General features: G+C 38.4%; 1 protein-coding gene across 4 annotated transcripts in view; it reads left to right on the top strand.

Annotated features, from left to right (window-relative positions):
- The window catches only part of PCGF5 (polycomb group ring finger 5), a 70,777-nt gene that overhangs the window by 32,641 nt on the left and 18,017 nt on the right, over positions 1 to 20,119 (top strand). For 2 of the 4 annotated variants that reach the window (XM_054205786.1, XM_054205789.1), the window contains exons 3-6: positions 1,001 to 1,310; positions 12,255 to 12,351; positions 16,533 to 16,588; positions 16,711 to 16,770. In XM_054205786.1, coding sequence (XP_054061761.1) covers positions 1,199 to 1,310; positions 12,255 to 12,351; positions 16,533 to 16,588; positions 16,711 to 16,770 — 325 coding nt within the window. In that variant the 5' untranslated portion in view covers positions 1,001 to 1,198. Of the gene's footprint in view, positions 1 to 431; positions 547 to 779; positions 884 to 1,000; positions 1,311 to 12,254; positions 12,352 to 16,532; positions 16,589 to 16,710; positions 16,771 to 20,119 lie in introns of those variants that run through there. The other 2 variants (XM_054205787.1, XM_054205788.1) reach the window with 2 other exon arrangements.

Consider the following 20,119-nt stretch of genomic DNA (forward strand, 5'->3'; position numbering starts at 1 on the left):
GTGTCATCCTTCTCCGGCTAGTTGGTCCCTGTTAGAGGGAAGCACCCGTGTAACGTGTATAACTCTTTACCGGATTCGGGCCTAACTTAGTTCAGTGGTTCAGTATTTCCTCTGAGGGACAGAAACCCGGGTTTAAGTTTCACCCTTCCTCGGGCAGAAGCTGGATTTAAGTAGACGGCGTTAGGGCCGAAGCGGGGGAGCGTCCTGCCGCCGGGCGCCGGCTGCGCTGCGGCCGACCCTGCGCTTACCTGCGTCCGGCAGCGCCTCCGTCCCGCTCCGCTCCCGCCTGCCCTTCGCCTCACCGCCCCCGGTCCCCTCCGCCCGCCCCGGGGCTCCCGCCAGCTCCCGCCCCGGAGCGGTGCTGCGGGCCCCGGCGCAGCGGGGCTCGGCCGGGGAGCAGCGCCTGCGCGCCCGTCCCGCCCGCCCTGGGACCGGCGGCGGCAGCCGGGCGGGGAGGGAAGGAGGGAGGGCTCGGAGGGGGCGGGAGAGCGCACGCCGTTTCCCTTTCTCTTTCGCTGGGCGGCCGCCCGCCCGAGGCCGCGCCAGGTACAGCGGGGGGCCGAGGAGGGGTGGGGGGCGCCGCAGGTGCGGGGAGGAGGGACGGGAGTCGGGCGAGCGGAGGGAAGAGCTCGGTCGCCGCCGAGCCGCCCCGCCCGCCGCCCTTCCCCTGCCCCGCCGGCCGGGGCGGCGGGGAAGGGCTCCTCGCCGCGGGGGCCCGCCGAGGCCTGCGGACCGCGGGGCGCCCGCCGGGGCTGGCCGGCGGCCCCCGCACCTGTCACCGCGGCGCCCGGCGACTTGTCCCGCCGGCGTCCGGAGCCTGGCGGGGGCCGGGGCGCTGCCTCGGAGCTCGGCTGCCGAGCGGCAGGCGCGCAGCTGCTGCGGAGTAAATAGTAACCCCGGTGTCCCTGCCAAGTTCATGGCGACACTTGTCCTCCGGGGCTTCGTCACCGGTTCTGTGCCGCCAGGCTCACGCACCTCTCTCTTTCCACGTGTGTTACAGGTAGGAAAATGACTCGCCTGGCCCAGGAGCAGGAGTTACGAGCCATGTCCCTGTGAGTCCTCCAGAATTAAGAGCAAATGCCTGGAGAAGTCCAGTTGCACAGAGCAGCGCCGCAGCTCTTGTGAACAGCAGGCATCGACGCCTTTCAGACTTGTTCCTCTGGCACCAAGCACTCTGCCAGCATTTCCTACCCCACGAATGGCTACACAGAGGAAGCACTTGGTGAAAGATTTCAATCCTCATATCACCTGCTATATCTGTAAAGGCTATCTCATCAAGCCGACTACAGTAACGGAGTGCCTCCATACCTGTAAGTAGTGCTTTACAAAATATCCCTCCTTTGTAAGTGATACTTCCTTGAAGTATTATGTGTTTAACATGATCTGTGTGTTGGTTTTTGTTTACTTCTTGAAGTGTTGTATGAAATGCTATGCAGTTTCTAGTGGGGTTTCCTAGACTCTGGTCTGCTATTTGGGTCATCTTGAGAACGTGCCAACTCTGCTTAATGCCTTGCAGAGTAAAAGTACCTCATTTCTTTCCCCCAAGCTAGTGGTGATTGTGCTGGCTCTAGCACCAAACATATCACTGCGGCCGGCTGATCTCAAGGAAGATCGTTAGGTCGGGTGTGGTCTTTTGATAATATAACTGTGCTTTTGAAACTTAAGCCAATGTATCTTCTGGCAGTGTGCATGATAGATACACCAGTTTGGTTAGTACTGGCTCACATGTCTCTGTAATGTGTTGGTGGCACAACGCATAGAAATACTTGAAAGTTGGCAAAATATTTATTTAGGGAGTAGATGTCTTTGAATGAAACTGACTCAGGAAGAAGTATTCAGGTCTTATGACTTACGATCCTAATACTTCTGAAACATTTGTTGGTACGAATTGCATTAAGTGTATGAACGGTCCTGTCAAACTCAGTTGTCCTACTTCCATAAGCTAAGTTACTTACAAGTTTGAATTTTTTACTTTTATTCCTGAATAGAAGATGGTTTGCTTGGACCTTCTGGAGAATTTGGCGTCTTTCCAAATAAAATTTGAATTTTTCTGAAAGAAGAGTAAAGGGAACTATATGGTTTTTTGGTAGATTTCTCATTTTTAAACGTTTAATAAATATTAGTTAAAAGCCTTGTCTTAGCATTTCCTGTCACTTCTGCACGGTGGTGTTCTTGCAGTTGTTACTGTCTTCACTGTTAATTTTTACATTATGGTGTTGCGTCCCTAGTATATCAGGCACATAGAGAACTAAAGTATATCACTCCTTTATGTTGTTCATAGTGCAAAGATAATATTTTTTACCATTATAATAATATTCTTTTTAGTTTATTTTTTGAGAAAAAATAGTGTTGAACTGACTTTTTCCAAGTCTAATATCAGCGAAGGATTGTAACCTGTTTTGTGGTGATATTCTTCTGGTTTGAGTTTCTTGGTAAAGGAATTTAAGTTCAGGAGGAGAGAAGTTAAGCAAAGTGTCCTTATAGAAACTTGAAATAAAAAGGAGGGAGAGGGATATATGAGCTGTTATTATCTTTCCTTAAAAAGAAAATGGAAAAATTCCAGCATTAGTTATTTTTTTTTAATTGTTGAAGTTCAGTGAACGGCAACTTTTAAAAGGTTGGGGTGAAGAGAAAAAAGCGGCATCAGAAATCAGCTCAGACTTAGAAAAAAAGTGTTTTTATTATGGTCTCTTTCTGTTTAGATAATTTATTTGTTTATTTACTTTTGCTCCCATTGCAAAACAATTATGGCAGAAGGCGCGTTTTTTTCTCAGCAGCATCTGTTTCTTTTGTTCACTTGTAGATTGTGAGCTCTTCACTGAGAGAGCTCCGTTACTGCCTAGTCCCCAGATGAGTGCACATGAATTTTACTGAGCTGCCATATAGTTGCACAGGTCTCCTTACAGAAAAGCTGCCACGTGTTTGGGTCATTAAGTAGAACTGCAGGAAAGAAGGTGGTGTTTCTTTAAAGCAAAGTTTAGTTGTCAAAATACAAAGCTTATAATGGTGGAAAGGAAAATGAAAAACTTCAAGTGGTGATATGGAAGTTCTATGTCTGTAGAGGAAAAGGTGATCTGTATGAGGGAGAATTCAGGGGAAGATACTCTGACAGATTATTTTATGCTTTGGCTTTTAGAAGATATTTAAACTTTTGTCTGTTTGTTTGTTTAAGTACAGATATGGTTCTTCAGTCATATCCAAATAGTTACTGCAAAATACAATGATTTTATCTGCCCTTTGGTATTTGTCTTATACTACTAATTGTCGTAATTCAAAACAGTGTTGTATAAATGATCAAAATCTGCAGATATTAATAGTTTAAGAAGTAGCATAAATTCATTAGATACTTGGAGTGCAATGTATACTCTGGAGTAGATGAAAAGCATATATTCACATAGATGTTCTCCAGTGATCATAGAGGAACTAATGTGATCAGTAGTGGTAACCAAATCAGCCGTTAATTCACGTCTTCTGTGTTGCTGAAAAATGTTAAGTAGTAAAGTTCTGCTCTGAGAAATCTGTGCCTTTTTAATAAGAGATGGTTTTGATGACGTTTTTGGAAATGGTGAATAGACAACTTCACCATTTACTGGGAAGCATAAGTGCAACTTGGGCATCAGCAGTACAAACTTTCCTGTCTCTGTTGGGAACGCAATGCTTGTACTACTGCAAAATAGTTAATTATATTGCAAATTCGGTACTTTGTTTCTTTTTTGCTACTTGCAAAAGACTGGGTTTGTCTTCTGGACTGAGACTTTTTTTCTAGTCTGTCACACAGTTGTGAAGGATCTTTAAGAACTACTGGTTGAAGCAGGCTAAATGTGAGCTAAAGGGTACGTCCCATCCTCTCTCTCCTGAGTCACTCTGTATAGGACAGTGTGCGCTTGCAAAACTTGGAAAATAGACTTTCTACAGGAACATTCTTTAGTGTCCTAAAAATTTTCAGACTGTTTACACAATCGTAGAAATGTTGGTTGGAAGGGACATCTGGAGGTTGTCTAGGCCAAACCATGCACAAGGCAGGTTAGTTGCCAACACTACTCCAGGACAAGCCATGGCTCTGTATAGTTGAGTTATGAATTTCCAAACGTGGAGTCTCCACAGTCTCTCAATAACCATTTCCAGTGCTACACTATTTATCTAGTCAAGAAGTTTTTCTGAGTGTCCTACCAGACAACAACTGGTGACCATTGCTCCTTGTTATAGTATTTGCCACTACCAAGAAGAGCTGGTCTCCATCACTCCTGTAACTGCTGTTCAAGTGGTATAGGCTGTTATTAGATCATCTGCTAGCCTCAACCATGATTCGTTTTTGCTAAATCGATATTGCCTATTCCTGATTACGTTTTTGTCCCTCACATAGTTGGAAATTAATTCCAAGGGACATGACATCATCTGCCATCATTCCAGGGAGCTAGAGGAGACTGTTAGCTATAGTTACTTGGGTCATCCTTCCCATCTTTCTTAAAGGTGGGCATAACACACTACCCTTCTCCAGTAATCAGGCACCTCCTATAATCACCATGATTGTGGTGATAAGCTTTCAGCTTAGTGAATCTTACCTGGCCTGTAGATTTGAATACATCCAGCTTTTCTCAGTAGTCCCAAACCTGCTGGTCATCCTTCTCCTTCCCAAATCATGTGCATGGAGATCAGGCTCTTCCTGTGAAAACCAAGGCAAAAAAAAAATATTGAGGACTTCAAACCTTTCTACATAATCCATTCCTAAGTTGTTTCCCTCATTCATTAACAGACCCACATTTTGTCTGACCTGCCTTCAGCTACTAACCTACTTGCAGAATCCCTTTATGTCCCTCATCAGTTTTAGCTATAGCTGGGCTTTGGACTTCCTAATTTTGTCCCTAAGTGCCAGAGCAATGATTTTATATCCTGTTCTTTCCCATCCTTGTTTCCACTTCTAATACGCTCTATTTTTGCATGTTAATTGGAAGCTTGTGCACTAAGCAGTTCTTCTGACAAAATTCCCTGTACAATGGGCTGTTTAGCTCTTGAGGTCTAAATAAATTTTCCTTAAAAATAAAAACCCAACAGCCAGCTTTCCTAAATACCTTTCTTTCTAATGATACCTTCCTTGGGAAATCTGACTGGCAGTTGCTTAAACAAGCTAAGGTGCCACCTCCTGAAGTTCAGAATCCTAACTCTGCTGTTTAACTTTGTATTCTTCCTTGAGATCCTGAACTCGGTCATCCTGTGGTCACTGCAAGGCAAGCTGCCATCTGCAGCTCTATTCATCACCAGTTTTCCCTGTTTATGGCTAGCAGATCAAGTGGTGCATTACTTCTAGTTGCTCTCTCTATTATTTGCCTCAGGAAACTGTCAACCAGTGCAGTTTCTGAACTTTCAGAAATGTCCTTCCATGCAGGAAACTGACCAGAGATGTAATTTTCAATATCAAACCAATAATCTTGCAACCAGACTATTTTTCAGATTTTGCTAAAAACTTGTGCTCTCACCAAGAGATCCCAAAAGAACTTTACTGAAGCAAAATTTCCCACCCTTAGACAGGCAAGCCGAGCCTCCTGCAGAAGCTTCAGTCAATGGCATGTAGCAGGTCTGTCTTATTTTGAAATAGATTTTAACCCAAAAAGCCTTTCCTGATCATCATGTACTGAAATTCTCTCTCTCTTTTAACAGAAGGGAATCCAGCCTGACTGTGTCTGGTAATTGTAATTAACAGTGGAGTAGTCTCACATGTATAGTTTCTGAGAATGGTGGTGAAGTATATTAAAGTTTTCTGTCCTGTTTTTATGCAGACGCTTTTCCTAAAAGTAAGTGCTTTTAAAGCAGGTTTAAGGTAGTTAATTAAATACTTCATTAAACATACCGAATGACTTGTTATTTCTCTGTGCTATCACTGAGATGGGTTTGATGTTCCACTAGCTGTGTGTATCCTCTGCCCCTCCTTTGCTCACTGGATCAGAGTGTGATTAACTTTGAGAGAGGAGATTCTTGGAAGAATTCAGAGGATGAGTTCGGACAAAGAATTTGTCCCACAATTCACTAATTGAACTTTCTCTTGTAGAATATTTTGTTTAAAAAATGCAATATGAGGTTTTATTTAGGTACCTTGTTAATCAGCATTTAAAAAATAACCTAGGAAGAGTCTTCTCATTGAACAATATATGTGTAGATACGCATAAGATATGTAGGGTTTTTTTGTTTGCATAAGATGACATACAGCACAGTCCTGACACTTGTATCTGTATTTTTCAGCTGATTACAAATTAGTGAAAGAATGTGTGAACCAGAGATCTCTGTATTGGAAAGCGTAGCATCGTGTGGTATGTTACAGTTGCCAGCCAATTAGCATATGTCACACAAGTACTTTTATCAGCTGTATGAAATCATCTTATTTGAGTTTAACTTCAGTTGTGGCTCATCTGAAATGTCAGAGTACAACCGTGAAATTCAGGTCCTCGTTTCACTGGCACGTGTAGCCCATACCTCAGTATTCTGCAAACTGTGTATATTTTGGTTAAGCTGTTTTCTTTTGCCTGTTGCCACACCGTGACCTACAGTAAAGCAAGTGAAACCATGTCATTTTGTTAATCTGTACTGGAAACATTAAAGGTTCTGGATTTCTGTTTGTTTTTTTTCCCCCTAGGGTGGTGAATTAAATATATCTGTAATTTAATTGTGTTTAAAGATTCCCTTTTTCCTTACCCTTTTAACCCAGTACTTAGACTTCATCCCAGTGTCCGAGACTTCAAAGTGATAAACTCTGAAAAATGTTCAGTGTTTTATATTGAGACTAACAGAGGATGATTATACCTATCATATCTGAAAACACTGGTTGATCATCCTACTCCTACTAGGAGTGTCACATATCAGTTCATTGTTCTTGAGTGCTAGAATTTGTGTATTTTTCACTTTTTCATTGCTATCGGTACATCACATTTAGTTTTGACAGGCAAATCCTCATAGCACCATAGCTTTAAATGAGAAAAAGCAGAAGTTGTTTTAGGTTACTACGGTATTGGTTTCCAGTTTCAGGGGGAGTTTCGTGATATAAGGTGACCTCATGATTTAAGTTGGCTGCACGAAGACTTGATCCAGATCTGTATGTTGTTTGGGGTAGGGAATACATGCATATAGGACTGGCTTAAGATTCTTGGTTCCTTATGGTGTTTTGTCTCTATATATTCTACTCAAAGACCTCTGTTACACTGGAGATTAATCTTTTCATTAATCATTAGTCACTTTCTTGGACCACTCAAAAAAAATGTATAAAGAGAGCACAGAAATATATTCAGACTGAGGAATTCAGTTCCTTTCCATAGATTGATTTATATTATAAATATTTCTTCAAGTTACATTATTGTGGATCTTAGCAGGCTTTATGTTTAGCAGTGCTTAGTGTTTGGGAGGTTTTGGGGAGTCAGTCATCTGACTTTAAATAAGTGTGTTAGTTATCTATCCTCTGGCATAGAGTTCTTCTGAACAGTAATAATTTCAAATTTCTTCTAGGTGTAAATGAAAGCCATAGCTCAGATAGGTCCTATTTGTCTCTAATTTGGAAAACAAACAAAAAGCCTAGCAAAGCCAAGTTTAAAATGTCTTTGTAAGACAAACCAATGAGTCCTTTTCAAAGCAGTCAGGTCAGTGTCATCTCATCACAGACTTTGAGAACTTCTGTGACGTGAATGGGACAGAGATCCTAAGAGCAAGTGAAGGGAATTAAATTCTCTTCAAAGGGTTTCAGACATAGCTTTCTTAAAACACAGGGAAATGCTTCCTGGAGGAGGCTAGTACTAATTGCGTACAGAAAAAAAGAAATCACTCTGTTGTTGATATGAACTCACTGGTAATCCTTTTGAAGAATTTTTGTGCTAATCCTCTTAGAGTCTCCATTGCTAAAAAATTTCCAAATAAGAGGAGGTTAGGGGTTAGCCTTATCAGTTCCAAAATTAATATTGACCAATACCAGTTACATTTAATGCCATTTTTTCCATTTTTTTTTTTTTTTTTATTCTTTATCAATCATTTAAAATTGGTGTCAGGTTAGAAAGACTGACTCCACAGAGATGCTGCTGTTTCTACTGGACAGGAGGCTTACAAAAAAAAATAAAATTAAAGACCAACCCCTTCCTTTATTGTAGGAGTTAGCAGAAGAGGAACTCCATCTCACTTGCAGTTCTACAGTGAAAAAGAGTTATCCCTCAACTCAGTTTCTGTGAGGTCAAGTCAGAAAAGGTCTAGAGTCAACCAAGCCCTTACGTTACTTACCTCAGCGACTTTCAGCTGAATTGCCATGTGGCCGTTACTCACGACTGTGTTAGACTTTACGATTTCATCATCATACCAGCTTCTCAGGCTTCCCCCCCCTCCCCCACATGCTTTAAATGGAGGTTCTCCAGCTAATGGAATTTCTGCGATAGCAGGGTGATTCTTAACCTTGTGGTTCTCATCAGTATTGTCATCACCCGCCACTAATCTGTACGCTTTTTCCTGACAAAAGCAGTGTATTATCTCCACCTTTAGCACAATATAGATACCAGGATTATGAAATATCAGGTGCTGCAGTTGAAGAGCTTAATTGATAGTAGCATATTTCACAGATTCCTTGAGAAGCTTGAGCAGAATGTGGTTATTTTCATTCTCATTGAAATCATCCAAAAAGTGCTTATTCTAGGACTCTTGTTTCAGACTTTTATTATATCTGACATCAGATTTAGTAGGTTAATCCTACTTAGTCCTTTGGTGTACTTCACACAGACATAGTAGCTCTACATTTAATTGCTTTGATGCTCTCTACTTCAATAATATGGAAGAACCATGCCCAAAAAATGCCCTGATTTTTTTTGGATAAATGGGAAGAAGACAGCTCCATTAATGAATGGAGAAAATGTGATTTTCGACAATGTTACCTACTTCTATTCATGGCAATATTTCCTTTTCTAGACAATCTTCTTTCTAAAAATCTGTGGGCTGCTTAACTAAATTTAGATGCAGTTTAGCCACTAATATTTTTATTTTTTTTTACAGAGATTACAATATGTATTACTATCAATTAAAGAGCCATGTTCATCATGATTTTGTTTCACCTTGTCTTCTGTTTTGATTTTCCTGTCATGTGTTCAGAGTAGGACCTTTTTATGATTGGCTCATTTTTCACTTCTCAAGAAGAGTAAGATAAACGAATGACGTGGTACCAGCATGGCCTATTTCAGAAAGAAAAGCTCCCTTCATCCTACCTTTCTCATGAACACCGTATCAGAATTTCATATTCATTAGTGTTATTGTCTGTTGTTTTTTTCAATTCAAATGACCTGGCAAGCTTGTGATTTAGCTGGAGCCACATCTTATTTTATTTTGAACAATCTTCAGGACTACTGATAGTATCAAAAAAGTAAAGGTTCAGTAATTAGAGTTTTTGAGAATGTTACACTATGTTATTTGGCCAGCTAATTGAATTCTGTCTGTGCACTTGAATGGTGTTGGTGGCTGCCTGCAAGTAATTCAGGTCTGGACACCTGCAGTGTTTGTATTTGTTCCTTAGTACATGTTTTTACAGAGCATTGTGTCTTATGGCAATGCCTGTTCAAAAAGTGTAACTTTGGGAAAGTGATGCTGCTTCTTCATCTGTGACTCTGAGAACCGCTTGTGACACTTCCTGACCTCAGGTACAGGTACTGGAGGGAGGGCTTTTTGTTTGCTACGTGGTACTATACAACAGCCCTTCTTCTCCAGGGCCGTGTGCCCGAAATGAGGGTACGTTCTGCTACCTTTGAAGGTGCTGGAAGTTGTGCTTAGAATCAGGGTATTTGTTTAAAGGGAGCACTGCAGAGCGGATCATGACAGCTTTTCATGAGCAATGTCATGTTCTTATCTATTTATGCTAAAATCTTACAAAACCTAAACCATTTTAAGGTAAGGTGCAAAAAAAAATTAATTGTGATATCCAAGGCAAACAACACGGTTAAAAATCTCTATAATAGATGTAGGTGAAGAAATGAAAAAATCCCACATCTATTTAACCTTGACATAGCTAGTTGAAATCAGAAAGCTCTAACCTTTATCCACCTAGTGCATTAATTTAAGAAAAGAGAACAGCAATTCTCAGAGAGGTGATTTTTGTATATATTTTATTATCTGTGCCTCTTCCCAATTATATCATTGTGCGTATGTGGGTGGGTTTTGATTAGTGAAGCAACTGAACTATGCTTTCTGTTGCTCCCTGTGCTGCTTGTATTTCAGGTGGGTGACAGAAGGAAAGATAGTTCAGATAGTTCTGGGAGCTGGGATTGCAGAGGATCTACTGATCAGCTGGAGTTCCACCTTGTGACGTTTGCTCCTGGGTTGAGCATGTGGAGACACTACATCTTAAGAAAAGCTTTGAGCTGAGAATCTTCATCTCTTTTCAATTTCAAGGATAAACTTCTGTTATTTTCAGTTCTAGAGGAGATTCTCAGTCGTATTAATGAAGAGAGATTATAGAACTCTCAACTACGTGTCTTTTAAAAATTATTGGGACTTGTGCTTTAATTTAAGCATGTTCTTAAAAGCTTTGTTGGGCGTCCATGTGGGGATGAAATTCTCTGTATTCTCTAAGTGTAGTAGCAATACGTTGTTGTAGGAGTACGAGTTACAAAAAGTGAAGAAATGTTGTAGGTACAGAACATCACATTTGCTGCCTTCTTACCCTGTAGAAGTGTTAGGGAATGCATGTGCAAAAATCAATTAAGTCTAGTAATTTAACAAATTATAAAAGATCTGTGATATAAGAGTTCTGTGATTACAGGTTCTTGCATCTGTGTGCCAGTGCTAAATACCTCACAACCTGAGGATAAGAAAAAATCCACTTGTATCCTAAGGGCTGAATGGTGCTGTCATAACATCAGTGGTCTCAGCTCTGCTTTGGCGTCCCCATGTGCAGAGGACAGCTGTGGGCTTGCCTGGCAGGACTCGTGGGCTTCCTGAGCGCATGTCACCAGATCATTGGAAATCTGCCCTGCATCCAGCACTGCTGGAGCCGTTTAGTGTAGCCAGAGCGCTCTGAAGTCAGACTGAAAGGGGAAAGTTCATTGGCATTTCAGCCACAGCTATGAAGTTAACGTCTAGGTTAGTGTTTTAAAGCAGTTGGAAAAAACCAGCTATATGGAGGTTTAATGTGTGTACATTATCAGCATCGGTTGATTTGTAGGAACTCTTCTGAGCATACTAAAGCAAAGATAAATGCAGATTTCACTTGTTCGGTGACATTTGTTAAAGGAATTTCAAGATTCCTTAAAGATTGTCATATAATTAGGATTTACCAGCTTGTTTTAGAGGTACTCTTAGTTCTTTAGGTAATTGATGAAAGAAATTACAGTGTTTCAGCAGAAAGCGTATTGCAGTCCATTTATTTTTTCAGTCCATTTACTGATGAATTTGCAGTTCTCATTTCAGTTTAGGTGAAGTAATAATAAACAGGGGATAGAGTTTATCTCCATCCAGAATGTTGTAACGCAGTAATAATAGCAGGCATATTTGTTCTCATCAGCTTGGGTTCCATTTTCTTATTAATGGCAGTAAAATTTACAGTCTGCAATTAATCATTTAGAAGCAACAGTAGTGTAACACCTTGTTTAGTTTAATTTCAGTTTATTGGATTTTAAATTCACATGGGTGTTGTTTTGGGCTTGTTTATACTTGCCATGGCGATGATCCTGATATTTCATTGTAAGATTCAAGTATTAAATGTTTACTATAGGTTCTGTCGTTGCTTTTGAAGGTGCCATGTCAAAAGGGAAACAGCCACTTTGGACCTGCGTACAATTTCTGTGAACTTTTCTCTTACAACAAGTATTTACACTAGTATTTTCAGTTGCCAGCAACAGTATTGGAAAGAAAATAATGTGCCTAAATCATTTTCAGATTCTCTGAAGTGATGATTGACTCTGCTGGGCTATTGCTCCCCAACATGCACTTTTGCAGAACCTGCTCTTTATGTGTGCGACATAGTATGAGTTTTGCATTTTATGATGCTGGGAGAATTATAAGTAGTAAAAATACTGCGTGGTTTAAAGCAGTGCTTGTCTAACCTGTTCTGCTGAACTCGGTGCTGCTGAACTGGGGATCAAGAATTGGGTAAGATGCATTGTAATTATTTGCTTTAAAATAATACTCTTTTATCTTTGCATGTAGTTAGCTGGTATCATTAGGTCGTGTTCAAACAATACTATTTAGTTCTTGGTCTAAGTTGTTTTTTTTCTCATTTTTTTTCTCTATCTTTTTTTATTTTTGTCCTTCAGTTTGTAAGACTTGTATCGTTCAACACTTTGAAGACAGCAATGACTGTCCCAGGTGTGGCAACCAAGTGCATGAGACCAATCCACTAGAAATGTTAAGGTAAGATGACATTGCACAGCATTTGCTGTAATGTAAGAACAAAAAATTATTATAAAAATAATTTTTAATATCTTTATCCTGAAAAGGAATTTTTTTTTTTGCTTATTTGTATAATATATCGAGTGCCCTTGGCTATAGATTCTGACAATTTTTCGTCTCACAGTAAATTGGAAATTGAGTTTTATCAGATATAATAAAAGGAGAAAAGATAAGGAAAAACACAGCAGGGTTGGGTATATCGTACAAATTAAAACAAGTATTTTAGTGCCTCTATTAAAGAAATGAAGCACATATCTTTTATTCATTACATGAAATGAAGTTCTAGACTTTCTTTTTTCAAACTATTTAGGGCATTCCAAACCGTATGCAACTTTTTTTTTTCTTTTTAAAGCAATGTAGAAAATGAATCATGCAAATAACCGAATGTTTTCCAAGGGGTAGATGTACCAATCTGAATTGAAATCTGCTGTCAGATTAAAGAAAAGATGCTCATGAAAGTTTTGACATTGAAAATGCCCCTTCTTGAGGGTTTACATTTTTTATATCACAATAACACATCTTTGTTTAAACAATTATTTTTCTTGAAATTCTGGATTCTCTTTTAGTGATGTTATGTTGAAACAAAGGTGATAGCCATCCTACAAGTATAGTACAGAGAAATCAAGAAATGTCATCGTAAGTGGAAGAACTTTTCCTAAAATGATGAAGCCACTCCCTGCCCTCCCAACACTCCCTTCACCTTCTCCCGCCCCACCCCAACAGTATTATGAGTTTGGAATTATAATTTAGGAAAAAGTATTCTTACATCAATTTTAAAATAAGTATTTACATTTGGAATTTACTAGGGTTGGTATTATTTCCAAATTCCATTGTGTTTGCTACAATTTGTCATGTTTTGCTTTGCTTCTTATTACTGATGTGTGTGTGCAGAGCAATTCCCACACTTCAGTGATGCACCAAGAGGATAGGTGAGAGGAACTAAATTCAGCAACTCTAAAGGGAGTCGTTAGCTTAAGGCTTTATCATCTGAATGGTTTTGGAAGGGTAGGGCTAAAAGGGCTTATGTAGATGGTTACCATAAGTATTTTTCTGATCTGTCAGTGTCTGAGGCACTGTGTCAACCATCATAGGAGATGCTATATAGAGTGCATAAGGCTACTAATAACCATTTTAGAAATATTTCTTTTATTCTGACAGGACGATTTCATAGGAGCTGTAAAAAGCATTCTCTGAAACATCTAGTAGATGTTTAGTAAAATAATAATATGCCTTAAACAGAAAATGATAGAAGGGTGAGAAAAGTTGAGACCACAAGCCAGAAATGTGGGAAGAGCTATTTTCTCTGTGATTATTTCCTGAAACTCCTTTTAGAGTCATTGGGTTTATTTGCCAACAAACTGCATATAACTAGTAGTTTACTGGTTTTATTTTATGAAACATTTGCTAAACTAATAATCAGAAGAGCACATGAGCTGTCTAATTATCTTTTTTGGATGTTGCCTGCATAACTTAATACATGTCTTGTACTCTGACTGCAGAGGGACCGGCCCCATCATTGCTCAAGAATGCAAGTCATTTTCTGAGAAATGGCGTTGAACACTCTAGATAGTATTTTTAACTGAGATCTTTGAGATAAACTTTATAAACTCCATTCTGAATAACTTCATTGAATCATAGAATCATTTAGGTTGAAAAAGACTTTTAAGATCATCAAGTCCAACCATTAACTTCATATCTATGTGAGGTTTTTAGATGTATCTTTTAGTTGGCAGCACTTACAGTTTGTTGAAACTGTAAGCCTAAGTCTGAAGTTCAACTTTGAGCTCTAAAATGAAAATCCAGGAGGAGTGTTAAATTCTAGAATTCCCTTTCTTGATTTAGCAGAATTCTGTATCAGCAATATTCGGTTGGGTCTGCGTGGGTTATACTATGAAGGCAGGCTTCTCTTTTTCTTGGTAGCATGTTTCTTTGGATGCAAGTTTTCCTGAGTGATATTCTTCATTTGCTTCGCTTCAGATAACTAGCAATTATCAGAGAGTAGCTTTGATCTTATAACTCATTCAATATTATAGAAGAGGTGAAAAAAGAGACTATGCGAAGCTGACATAAATCCTTGGTTCTTCTTTCTATACGTTCTGTTTCGGAGGTTGGAAGGTGTTGGGGGTGGAAAGAGGTGTGTCTAAAATATGAATGTTCTGGTTTCAGCTTTAACAGGAAGTATCATATTAAATGACTGAGACCAACTTTGGAGTTATAGCAAGTAGTTTCACTTTGGAATGAGTTTGATGCAAGTCATAGAAGTTCAGATCTTCATTACAGAGTGTTCATAGGCATGGATAGTAGGAACACTGTAAGATGCATCTCAAATTGAGAATCTTACCTAAATTTTCTCCCTGCGGTTTAAGTTTAGTTTCCCTTTACTTAAAGATCAGATAAGTGGGGGTTTCTTCTGCATTTTTAAAAGTACTAATTAGTATTTATGCTTCATAAGGACAAAATATCTCTTTTTGCTTAGTTTTTGAAAGAAAATAAAGTCATTGACTAAAGTATGAAGCCAGTTCTTGCTGCTGGCATCGTAAATTTGCTAAATAGACTGGTTTTCTTGCTATGTTGGCATTACCAATGACTTTTCTTTTGGGCAGTTGAAGATGAATTAGAAAGTGCTAAGTGGGAATTTTCAAAAATAAATGTAGAAAAACCAGCATGTGTTATACCATCCTCAGGAACGGTTACTGGGGTTTTGAGTTAAGGTAGTAATGTTCTCTTTTGAAGTCTTCATCTGTTTTCTATTAATGAGTAAATTATGAAGATTGGAGCTTTCTTAAAATGTGAAATGAATTCTATTTCCAAGGCAGGTTCCCAAGTTCCCACAGCAGAGCACTGGAATGCTTGTATATTTATTATAAGGTGATAATTGTTATCTATTAAAATGGCTTGTAGGCATTCCTTAACAATAAAATCATTCAGTCCTCTTCCTACTTTGTCATTGCTAGAGAACAAAAGATAGAAAACAGTTATATGTTTTTATATCAGGCCTATAGTGTATCATTAATAACATGTACGCATACATGTGTGTATATATGCAAGTGTATATGTATATAGAGAGATATATATCATTATTGAGATGAAGAATTAAGGCAATTAAAAATATGCCAAAAGCAATTATTGTATTGTAGGTTCTGTTTGAATCTTCTGAATCTCAAGGTGCATAATTTCTCTGGCCGTATTACTCAGTACTTTGTTTTGTCGTGGGTTTTTGTTTAGGCTGGGGGCAGTGGGAGTTACTGCTCACAAGATGTAGGGGACAGGGGAGAGAAAGGAACATGAAACAGAATGAGAGACAGAGGAAACCGAAGGAGAAGTGAGACAGGGAGAGGAAATGGAAATAGAAAGCGGATGATAAATTAAATGAATAGGAGAATAGGTAAAATTAAGAGAAACTAAAAGAAAAATATTTTAGCTTCAACAACAAAGGTAAAGGGGACTGTAGTAGCTATTTTTGGTATCATAGAGAACAGTAGGTCATTCCATGGTATCAGAGGACATGCTTGTGCTGTGTAGTGTTGTCTGGTAGACAAACGCATGGCAGATTTAAAGAGTTTAAATGAATTAGGTTGGGCACCGAGAACTGTCTAGGCAGAGCAGCATGGATGCTCTGTGGTCTTCTTTATCCTGCCAACATTTGTTTGTCTGTCTTGTAGTGAGTAAGGAATAGTCCGTTCAGTTTTTCATAACAGCCTTATTACAAAGGACTTGAACACTTAATATGATAATGAAGTTTATAGTTTTCATGCATGCTACTCGTGACCGGGACCTTAAAATTGCGTACTACTTCTCCAGTTTGTTCTTTCTAGTAACACAGTGGTTTGCATGTAACACAAATTAAAACAATGAAAATTTTAGAGTATAATTTATTTTCTCTTTTGCTTCATTCTTGTCTTTATACATTAAAAAATTTAATTCCTTGGTTATTTCTAAAAGGAAATCAATTCAAGTGGTGGTTGAGATAAGCTTTAATGCATGTTGTTTCTCAAGTTAAAATCCATGGGGTTTTGTATGATGTGGTATTTACCAAAAACATGATTCATTTTATTATTCAAAAGTTTTTGTTGTTTAAAGGCTGAAAATAGTTTAAATGCTAGTTTCTACTAAATTTGAAATGTATTTTTTCCCTTTGAAAGGCTGGATAACACCTTAGAGGAGATTATATTTAAGCTCGTGCCTGGACTTCGAGAACGTAAGTTTCTGATTTGGTTTCAGGTACTTGTTTGGGTTGACGGAGGGAATATGGCTGTTTCTAATGATATACCTGTAGTATTGATTTAAAAATTCACATTACTGTTCTTTGATGTTAACTAGAGGAACTGCAGCGAGAGATCGAATTTTGGAAGAAAAACAAACCTCAAGAAAATGGGCAAGGTGATGATTTTGTTTTCCTCTCTTCTCTGTGTGCTAAGTAACGTTGCTCATTAAGCCCTGTTTCTTCAAACACTGCTGCATGTACATTGTTTTTACTGAATTCAAAGAGACTACAGAAACTCATAACAAATCTGTGTAAATGTAGTCTGGGTCTTCATGTACTGCTGCTTATCTATTAGCCAGTTGTTTTACAAACACTAGCTGGTTTACCGTTATTTTTATTTGCATTGCCCTAAGCTCTCACTTTCAACACTCATGCGATTTTCCACTTGAATTCGTAATTTTCTTAATACAGCAAGATGGAGAACTACTTGAGTTTTTTACAGATTATTTTCTGTTACTGAATTTGACCAGCTGTTAAGTAGGAGGTTGTCAAGAATTAGTTATGACAAGTAGTAAAACAGTTTTCCACACATGCTAAACAATTGTTTTATATAGATTCCAAAATGCTTTTCCTTTTTTTCCTTTTTTTTTCTCCCCCCCCTTTTTTTTGTAGTTGACCCATGAACTTTGAGAGCTCAGTATTGAGGTGCTAAGTGAGGACTACATCCAACTGTTTTTATGCCCCTTTAATTTGATATCAAGGTTTTAGTATCATAGCCTATTTGATTTGGGCATCTTAAAGAATTTTTGAAAAGCTCTGCTAGGCTGAAGAAGTAGCTATTTTTAGTAAAGGATCACTGTCAAGTAAACGTCTTGCAATACTCTTCTACGCTCAACTGTTTATAGTATCTTCTTTTTAACTTCATAACATTTCATTTTCTTTCTCACTAGTTTTGTTGATTTGCATTTGGCATCCATTATAAGGGACTAGGTTCTTTTCTCTATTATATAATTAAATGAAGAACTGCAGGACATTTTAGATGAGATTACATTAGTTAACTACAACGTACTGTGTAGTGTATACCTATTCAGTTTTAAAAATACTTAGAAAATATTTTTATGAAATACAGACATTTGTCGACTGTTCAGAAAACTATTTTCTGCTGTATACACAGATAGAAAAAAAATATAATTTGCAAATTTGTCGAATGTGACCTACTTATAACCAATTTATTCTGCTGGTTCTTACCTTCCTCCCGTAACCTAACGGTAAACCTAATGGAGATCAGTTTCTAAATGTAATGAGTGATTGGATTGTTTTATGAATATGAGGAAGGCTCTACCTCTCAAAATATACTTCTAAGTAGCTACAGATATATCCATCTCTGTTACTGACTGTATCCTTGGCTCTACAAGCCGTTTGAAAGTCGTGACAACTCATTGAGACAAATTATGAGCATTTAAACTATTTTCTGCCATAAACAAGCATTTAGAATCTTGCCTGAGAATAAATATTTTGCTGAGAATTTCAGTAAGAAAGGAGTGTTTGAGTTGTCAATACCATGCCCTGTAATCACATAGCCAGTCTAGGTTAAAAGAGCCCGTCAGTTATGTCGTGTACCGCAGGTCACAACACAGTTCGCAACTTTAGCATCAAAGATCTGTAAAAAAATCCTGGGACTTAAAATTTTCACATGTCAGAAGAAAAAAAAACCAAACAACAAAGCGTATCTCAGGCACTGGTGATTCCACTAGGAGAGCAGTTACCAGAGAAAATTTGTGGATGATGATCGGAAACATACTGTGATACAGAGAAAAAAAATCTTTATTGGTCCTCTCCAGTCTGACCTGGAGAAGAAAGAAGGCAAACAACTTTACATTGACTCAGTCTGTGGCGATCAGTTTTACATTGCATATCTGAAAAAAAATGAAGTAGACAATATCTAAGGCTTGCTAGAAAGATGAGGAAAAAAAAATGAGACACCAATTTGTGCCTTAAGGAAAGAGGGATGGCGGTGAGTGGGGTGTTGGTTTTTTTTTTTTTTGCTGTCATCTGTTCTTGGATTGATGCTTTTGACTTGGAGAACACCAGGTCCCTTTTGGTGAGATTAAAATTTCTTCTTTTCTTTTTTTTAATTTCTGTCATATTTAACCTTAATGACGTGCCTCTAGTGGACCATCACATTGATTTCTGAAGGCTGCCTTTACAAACATCATTAATTCTAATATCAACAAGGATTTTTTAGTAAATAGTCTGGTGCCATTTTCATGGCAGAGCATTTGAATTTCTTACAGAAAACCTTGAAAGATGCAACCTTTTTTGTGCGTTTACCTGTTTCTGGAATGATTTTATGAGTGGAAATTTGCTAATTTTCCTAGTTCTGTAGTTGATTTGCTGTTCAAGACTTTTCGGACTGCATAACTAAATCTTCCTCCGTTGCTCAGCAGTGACAACTGTTGAAAGCTGTGGATGTGTTTGCGTTGCCAAAGAATCTGTAAATCACAGGCAGATACTCCTCACACAAATGCTTATGACAGGTCGACTGTGCCTGCTTGATTAAGAGTTTGCCTTGTGGTTTTTCACGAAAAGAGAAAACATAATCTGTAGTTCGAAACTGCAAATTCTGTTCATAGCAAGGTGAATGTGTGTTATGATACGCATTCAGCCATGTCAATAGCTAGTAGGGACTTGTGGACAAATCTTCTATAATTACAAAATATTCCAAAATTGTAAGACTGAAAAGCAATGAATGAAGCTTAAAACTCATCTTGAATTTGTAAACTCAACAAAGTGAACTTATTACTGTGTTTAGTAAATTAGGCATAGCTTGACATTTGTTAAAGTTTTCATTGTTTCTTCTCATCTTAACTCTTCTAAGTGACTTTAAAAGTTTATGGTAAGTGTAGGAAAAGAGCTGAATTTGATCTGAAAGTTTTTCAGGAAATGAAAAAGTCGCTTAGTCAAGTTACTTGTGATAATGTTTTATTCCAACAGAGAGCAGCCTTTGTTTTAAATCAAAATAAGTAAGTTGGGGATACAGAAAAAGTATACAATAGATTTTTTTTGTATACTGTATTCCAAATTTGTAGAAATTACTCCATTTTATGGTTCATTGTATGGTTATTATTGACGTACGTTGCAGCCTTATCTAGATGTACTTGCTAGTCTTAGGATTCGAGTGCTCAACTATGCTAAACCTTTGAAAACTGTAGGAGATGGTACTTTTTATGAAGAGTTAGATTTCTAAACCAGGAGTCATTAGAACAGGTAACAGCATCAGTGAAGAGAGATAACGTGGTATATATGATTGTAGAGGGTACGTGTGCTCTGCTAAAAAATACAGGGAGCATTCCTCTTTTTTTGTATTTTTATTTTTAAAGAGAAATAAGTGAGTATATGGCTATTTAGTTATAAAATCCTTCTGTAGAGGGACACCTGGAGTTCTTACAATGATGTTACTTAAACCAGGCAAAAACGGATGAAAGTTTCATCTTCCCTTAGTTTACTTCACGACATCATTTCAGG

The sequence above is a fragment of the Rissa tridactyla genome, chromosome 6, assembly GCF_028500815.1.
Source record: "Rissa tridactyla isolate bRisTri1 chromosome 6, bRisTri1.patW.cur.20221130, whole genome shotgun sequence".
In the NCBI taxonomy this organism is placed as follows: Eukaryota; Metazoa; Chordata; class Aves; order Charadriiformes; family Laridae; genus Rissa; species Rissa tridactyla.